The 8297-nt window shown below is 40.5% G+C and overlaps 1 protein-coding gene across 10 annotated transcripts in view; it reads right to left on the reverse strand.

Annotated features, from left to right (window-relative positions):
* APP (amyloid beta precursor protein) overlaps positions 1–8297 on the reverse strand; it is a 288182-nt gene that overhangs the window by 14811 nt on the left and 265074 nt on the right. For 7 of the 10 annotated variants that reach the window (XM_007466499.1, XM_007466500.1, XM_007466495.1 and 4 more), the window contains one exon: positions 5044–5097. The exons of the other annotated variants lie outside the window; for them this stretch is intronic. In XM_007466499.1, coding sequence (XP_007466561.1) covers positions 5044–5097 — 54 coding nt within the window. The remainder of the gene's footprint in view (positions 1–5043; positions 5098–8297) is intronic. 10 annotated transcript variants of the gene reach the window in all.

The raw sequence follows: 8297 nt of genomic DNA on the forward strand, positions 1-8297 counted from the left end.
CTGGGCCTGTGAGCCATGGCCACTGAGCCTGCGCGTCCAGGGCCTGTGCTCCTCAGCGGGAGAGGCCGCAGTGGTTGAGAGGCCCGCGTGAACAGCAAAAAAAAAAAAAAAAAAAAGAGGTGGGATTTAATTCCCTTTTCCTCAGGTGTAGACCTGATAGAGTGACTTGCTTCTACTGTTAGAATATGGCAAAAGTGATGTGGTATGACTTCTGAGACTGGGTCATACAAGGCAGCTTCCTTTGTATTCTCTCTCTTGGATCACTTGGTCTGGGGAAAGCCAGCTGCCATGTTGTGAGGACACTCATGTTGTGAGGACACTCAGAAGTTCACATGGTGAGGTACTGAGGTCTCCTGCCAACAGCCATGTGAGCGAGCCATCTTGGAAGAAGACCCACCAGCCCTAGCCAAACTTCAAGCCCTCAGATGATTGCAGCTGTGGCAGATGTCTTGACTGCAACCTCCTGAGAGACCCTGAGCCTGAAGCACCTAGCTAAACCATGTTTGATATCCTTGAAATTCATTATAAGAAGGTAAATGTTTGTTTTTAAGTTGCTAAGTTATGGGGTTATTTATTGCATAGTAATAGATAACTATTACAAAGGGCTAGTGCCTTGTTTTCTCATCTTCACCTGTCTTGGACTTTCCTTTCCTTTAACAAAAGACCATCCTGTTTAATATACACATGAAAGACAGAAGTACAATCAAATCGGGGACAGTTTCCCATTCTCTCTCATCTTTTAACTGGGCCACTCACTGACTGCCCCCTGATTCCTAACCCCATCCCAAGAGCTGTAGGGCTCTCTATTCTTATATATATTCTTGCTTTAAAATGATTAGCATTTTCTAATAAGTTTCATCTTATTCTGACCTCTAATCTTCCTGTTACAAATGTTTATTGGGCTGTGACACTAATGCTCTTTTATTTCTCATTAGTTGTATACTTTTATCTTTCTACAAACCCTTTTAAAACTGAGGTCCCTTTAGAACCAAAGTGATTTCTTTATACCTTACCCTCTTTCTGTCATCAGGATCTAACAGTGCAATAGTTAAAATTATATTTCTGAGATTTTAAGAAAACTCTCTTGAATAGTCTTTCCTTCTAGAAAAACCCACACTCTTTCTGAAAGGACACGAAGATTACTTTTAATAGTCAAAAAATTTTCAAATTCATGTAGCAAGTCAGGACAACAGATAATTAATTATAGCACAATAGTTTGCAGGACTCTCAGCAGAAAGAGCTCTCCCTAGTTCATTTTTGTACAGCATGTATAGTCATTCACTGAAAAGCCTTTCCATATATTAAGCAAATGTCATTAAAAGGGGAAAAACATTAATAAGCTTGCACCGGGAAAATGTCATTGATAATAAGCTGAAACTGCATATAGTGATATGTGATGAGAAGTTTTAAATAAATCGCAGGGACCTTCACTTACAGTTTTACCACATGCATTTTCCAAGTTGTCCTGATTCCACTCTAAGCTCTGACACCAGACTCTCATTCTCTAAGCTCTGACACCAGGCTCTCAGCAAGAAGGGAAGCATATTCATTTGAAGAAGGGAAGCATGTCCTTCCGGAAACCTTTCTCAAAGTATCTGGTTTCCTTTATTAGGACTGGAGAAGCGTGGTTAAAATTATAGTGGAAAGGGTAAGCTTTCCACCCTGTGAAGAGTCTGCTAATGTACAGACATAGCTCAGAGATATTGCAGGTTTAGTTTCAGACCATCGCAATAAAGTGAATATTGCAATAATGCGAGTCATACTATTTTTGGGGGCTTCCCAGTGCATATAAAAGCTATGTTTGCACTATACTGTAGTCTACTCTGAAAAACAATGTGTGTACCTTAATTAAAAATACTTTGTTGCTAAAAAGTGCTAACCATCATCTAAGCCTTCAGCTAGTTGTAATCTTGCAATAGTAACATCAAAGATCACTATCACAGATCACCATAATAACAACAAAGAAGTTTGAAATAAAGCGAAATTACCAAACTGTGACACAGAGACATGAAGCGAGCAGATGCTTTTGGGAAAATGGCGCCAATAGACCTGCTCACTTCAGGGTTGCCACAAACCTTCAGTTTGTAAAAAATGCAACATCTGTGAAGAGCAATAAAATGAGGTATGCCTGTATTTGTCTCCTTTATTCTGGTCAAATGGTGTTACTTGTCCTTCAGAGTCTATTTCTCTCTGGAAATAAGCCCAGGGGAGTAGCTGTAATGGTCACCATCCCTAGAAATCACCACTGATATTAAAGGTGTTCCTTCCTTGACACTACATTCTAGAAGTTACTGTACCCTGTTATTTCAGATATGGAAGTCAAGAAGTCATTTTCCTCAGTTGTGATTATACAAAAGCCCTTTCTTTACTTGTTTCAGAGTGACAGCAGTGATTATTTAAAAAACAATGACATCAATTGAATAACATGATGTGACAATCCTGGAAAGGGTTTCTAAGTTTGGAAAATCTAATGATATAATTGAGCACATTAGACTCAAACACGTGGTCTCATAAAGTGTGATGATGAAGAACCTAAAGTAATGCTAGAAAACACAGGGGGAAACTGGTCCAAATGCTCAAAAGACTCACTACAAGCACAAAAATATAGAGCATACGTATGTCTTAAGACATATGCAGCAAATAGGACTGTTCATAAACATAACATAGCTAGAATCTCCCTCACTTCCTATCTGAGCATTCTTTCCCCACTATGGCCCTCTTCTACTGGGGAACCCAAGCCTTACAATAGTATAAGAAAGGAAGTTTGGCCCAGGCCATTCTCTCATCTATCTGTATAGAACATTCCCCTCTTCTTTGACAATGGATGTGCCCAAAACCTTTCAAAACCTATCTTAAAGCTCATCTCCAGCAAGTGCCCTGATTAATGCACCCCTTGGTTAATGTCCCATCTGCTCAAATCACAAACAAACATCACAAGGTGGTTTACACTTTATGTTACTTTGTATCTCCGTGCCTTTCTAATTCCATCTCATCTTTCTAAATACACAAAGTGTGGTTTTTCTATTCAAGCTCCTGAGAACAGGGGCCTTATTACTTAATTTCTTTTGACCCTCCAAAGCAGTTGGAAAGTCTTTGTGAAATATCAAAATGAGCTATTGCTATTGTTACAACAAAGACTTTAGAAGGAGCTTCTTCCCATCTGTATATTACCTCTAAGTATTTTGTTTATGAATGTATGGAAAAGTCCTTTTCATTTTAGATTTTTTAAAAAGCTAAACAAATCTACTTCAGTGGTGTTACCTCTTCCTGGGTATTTCAATAGGAACATAATTGCCCAGTGTGCTCAACGTAGCAACTTAATAAAATTGGTTGAATGAGGGCTTCTAATTCACATTTCATGCTTGTAGATGAAAAGCATCTCTTCCTTTAAAAATAAAGTAGGAAGTGCCATAAAAAAAGGCCCAAGGCAAAGGACCAACCTAAGCTGGTATCAGCTGCAGGTAGAATGGAACGGACCCTCACTCAGCCTTGGGCCCTACCAGTGGGCTGAGCAGGCTGGGGATGCGTCAACTGCTGGTTCCTTGAAATTTATTTGTGTGACACTGGCAATAAGGAAGACGTCAGAAGAGCTGAAACTGGGTCTGACTTACTGTAATTTAAATTTCTCTGAAAAGCCCTACAGAAAGAGATTCATAAAATCAAGGAGATTGGCTGTCAAGATGTGTCACTCCACTTCCCCCGCTGCCATGTTAATTATAGCGCAGAGGCATGAAGGTGCCACAAGGCAGACTCTGAATTTCTCGTCAGTGATTGTGGTGGGAAGCAGATGGAACCTGAGCCTGTACTGGCAGAGAGGGGCAGGGGCTGCTCCCGGCCCAGCTGCTGACTGCATCTCAACCTGGGAGCAAAGGTCAAACTCCTTGTGTTAACATCTCCATGTGAGGTTAATGCCCTGCTCCTAGTACCGCATGGGGACATTACGAAGATACAGAAGAAAACATTTATGGGTAGGTTTGCACTGCTGGGAGTAAAATCTCCCCAGAGTATATACAGATTTGTCAATTCAGTAACTTCTCTTTTTGATTCATTGAAAGCAATGCGAACTTATCAGTTAGGCAAGGTAGTGCACGGGGTCAAAACCAGTCATGTGTGTGCTTTTGTTGGGTGTGACATTATTCTTAAAGCTAAATTTGAGACATAGGAAGGTGAAAGTGTGTTTCTTCTTAATGCTTGGGAAACTACCAAAAAAAGAAGTGTCCACAGGGAGATCAGCCCGGTGCTTTGTGACCGCCTGGAGGGGTGGGATAGGGAGGGTGGGAGGGAGGGAGACGCAAGAGGGAAAAGATGTGGGAACATATGTATATGTATAACTGATTCACTTTGTTATAAAGCAGAAACTAACACACCATTGTAAACCAATTATACTCCAATAAAGATGAAAAAAAAAAAAAAAAAAAAGTGTCCATATCAGTGTTAATGGGAATTTTAAGTAGTATAAAAAATAAAGAACATACCTCAGCTGTGTTTTAGACACTCATCAAGAATAAGTATATAAAACCCACAAAAGATAAAATGGAAATACTTCTGGGCTCTAAAGATATTCCAATTCTGATATTTTTAGGAACTCATGTCTACTTGAGGAACTGACTCAAGTTTGAGCCCAGTTCAGTTAGAAATGGACCATCCGGATACCAAACAAGAAAGAAAGAATGAGATGTTCCAGCAGTAACCAGGTCGTCACCAGCTAGAGTCTGCATCTGTGCAGGTTTCCATTCTTGAGGACCAACAGGCTCTACAGAACCCTCTCCACCAGAAAATCAAAAGAAAAAACCAAACGTTGGAAGGGTTCCTTTTTACTGTTTCAAAAGGAACGCTCAGAAAGAAAAAAATTGATCACCTAATTAGGAACTTGGGAAATGAAGTGTAAGGAAAAGCAAAGGGGAGTTTTAAAAAGTTTGGTTTCCATGGTCATTTCAAACCCTGCTTCTCCATATCTGCAATTCAGAGAGGCTGACCCCCAAGAAAGGGGCTGCGTCTGCGCAAGCGCGAGATGCGGAGGGGCGGAGGGTCACCGGGATATACCTGGTCGAGTGGTCAGTCCTCGGTCGGCGGCAGGGCGGGCGTCAACAGGCTCGACTGGGCACAGGAAGCAAGATACACGGAAAGCAAACAAGACAAATCGAGATGGTAAGTCGTGGCTCCTGAACACAGCGCAAGGAAAAGCATGTGCAATACACAAGTTATAAAAAAAAAAAAAAAAAAAAAAAAAAAGCAGCTCGAAAAGAACCACAGTGAGTTAATCCTGAGCATCAAGGATGGGCGGGGTACCACTTCAAAAGGCTTATCGCTATTGATGTGCCAATACTACTCCTTAGTTTTCTAATAAATGTGCTCACCAGGATAAGATACGCGGCAACATCAAAGAAGAAGGGCTGGGAGTGTGGGTTTTCCTCTCAGCGAATTTAGAAATAGTTTCTTGGCTTTTGATTAGAAATAAAATACATTATGCCCAGCGCAGTGGAAAATCTTAAAGATACCTCCTTTTACAACTATCCAATCTTATCTTTTTTTAAAAAATCTTATTTTATTTTACAGTTAATTAACTACAAAAGGACTCCATTAAATCGCCGGGAGAAATGCAAATAGAAATTTATCAGGAGAGGACCGTTTCACCACATAATCTGCCATTTAGCGAATCAAATTTGTTCCCAGTTTGAGGGTAGAAGAGGTAAACCAGAGTTTCCTCCCCCTCTCTATTTTTAAAGACTGGTTTCTATTTAATAGATGACATAGAGTTGAAATGTGTGAAGTGCAAATATTTCCTTTCATATTTGTCACTTTCACAATTTTTCCTTTGCGAGTATTCTGGGTCTGACCCAAAGAAAACATTGCAGTCAGCACAATAGTGCCTACTGTTGTTGACCATTAGCTGGTATTTCCAAAGTGCTTCTGATTCTCAGAAAATATTCACTTGAACTTACCCCGGTCTTTGAAGAAACAGGCAAGGGGAAGAAACAAAGCTTTTAGAATAATGGACAAGGGGCCAGTGAAGCCATGAGGGAGGATAAAGCCTCTTGGGTAAGGCCTGGGAAATATAAAAGTAGGAAGGTAAGGAAAAGTGAGCAGAGGTGTCCATGGGAAGAGAAGGTGTGCTCGATGGGATGGCATTTGGATCAAAAATTTCAGTAAGACCATACAGCTTACTGATGCACGCAGCCCGGGCATTCAAAAATGGGGTTATAAGCCCAAGTCGATTTTGAATGCCACAAGTTAGCAGGGAACAGTAAGGGAGAAGAAAGCGGCAGCAAGCCAAGTCTTCAAAATAGGAGAAAATAATGTTGCTGAGAATACCAAGACATTTGGATGTATCCAAAGAAAAAGGTCCTTTATCATGCAGCCTGGCAGCACCATAGAGGAAAAAAGGAGGGCGGAGGCATCTAAACCCAACATTTACAATGCAGGCGACTTGGGGCAAATGATAAAGTTTGAGGCTGTTTCTTCACAAGTAAAATAGAAATAATATCTTCTAATTGTAACGAGGAACCAAAAATTAAAAAAAACATTTCAAAAACTCTCAAATACTATAAAACTGCATTTATTAAATATCCTATTTATGAAATATTCTAGGACAACTATTGTGAGGATGAGTAACACTCTATTCATGTATCAGATTAAGACATACTTCCTTCTGCAACTCACAAATACATTTGAACAATACTGTTTCTCTGTATTTCATCCTTTTTCCCATCCGCAACAACGTATAGTGAGGGACTTTATTACTCCTTATAAAATGGTGTTAACTGAAGTGTAAGGCCAACTGGTCCGAGGCAGGGGAACACAATCAGATTCACAGGTTGCATCTGACCTGGAAATTCCCCGGACCACCCAGTTCCAGAAACTGACCTGGAGACATTCCGGACCTCCCAGTTCCGGGAACTCACCTGGGGACCTTGCACCTGGCCCAGCCTTCCCGCCTTTCGAGGGGCGGGACTAACGGCCCCCCAGGATACCCGAAAAGACCACCAAATAAGGAATACCCTGCGCCCTCCCAGATTCACCACACCCCTTTCCCCTCTTCCCCTATAAAATCTTGCCCAACCCCCGCCCGGGCGTGACTTCTCTGGCCCCTTTCTCTCAGACCAGTGAACCTCGCCCGGGAGCGCTCCCTAATAAAGCTCACTTGAAGCTTTCCTCTGTTTCGCGATGCCGTTTGTTAAGATCCGACCTTACATGAAGGATTATTGTACTTTTTGAGAGCTTCCTGAGGACAAGAGCCCCAAATGGTGCTTCAGTTGAAGGTAAGAATGTACCAAAGCAAACTCACAGAGCAAAAAAGTAACTTAAAATGATTACCTTCATCAATGGTTAAATCATTAGAAACTGTATTCCGCTCAGTGGAAAGCAGCTGAGTTTGTGGTTTAAACTTGGACTGAAGATGTGGTAGTCAGTCTAGTCTCAGGGTCCATTTTAATGCCACCACTTGTTTTCTCTGCACTCTTAGGCAAACCTCCTTCTTTCTGAGCTTCTGTTTTGTCACAAGGAAGCTGGGTTTTTCCAGGGCTCAAATGTGCACACATATGCCAAAGACCCTTACAAATGATAAAGCCCTGTTCCATAATTACTCAAGGGAATATGGAAACGCATCAAATGCGCATAGGTAAAGGTCTGAAAAATATTACCACAAAAAGCTGTCATTAGTTTATTCTGGGTGAGGAGATCATTCCTAGATATTTCTCTGCCTTTCTGTTCCAAGGTGCATGTATTATTTGAAAACAGTAATAAAACTATTTTTTAGGAAGATAAACAATAATAATTTTAGTGACTTAAACTTTAGTCTGTTTTAACAGTGTGAGGCTGATTTAATATGAGTAAATATTCAAAAAATAAGTAACTTGTGTTCAGTGATCAGACATCAGTAATTAAAAGATAATTTCATCACTGCAAAAAAGAATATACATTGACAAGAGAAAGGAGTGCATTACTTCCCAATCCAAAATAAATACTTTCTAATTTTTCAAATGGACCATTACTAGTTAAACCAGCAAGTAACTTCATTATAGTGTTCAAAACATGTTACTTTGGCTGTTTAGTAAATTAAACATTAGAAACAGATTGTCTTAAAGAGTTAAAATAAAACTTAGGCAGAAATATGTTATTCTACTGCCATCAGCAGCTCTGAACCAAATAGTCCCCTATAAAAAGAAACAGAATGATGGAAGCGCTAGGACTTTTGAGTTTCTTAGCTCTGGCATTCCTTGTAATAGACCAGTTCTGAATGCTGCCCAGCACAACCTCCCCTCCCCATCAGGCCTAAGGTGATGGAGGAATCAGCAGGA

Source organism: Lipotes vexillifer, unplaced genomic scaffold, assembly GCF_000442215.2.
Source record: "Lipotes vexillifer unplaced genomic scaffold, Lipotes_vexillifer_v1.1 scaffold340, whole genome shotgun sequence".
Classification (NCBI taxonomy): Eukaryota; Metazoa; Chordata; class Mammalia; order Artiodactyla; family Lipotidae; genus Lipotes; species Lipotes vexillifer.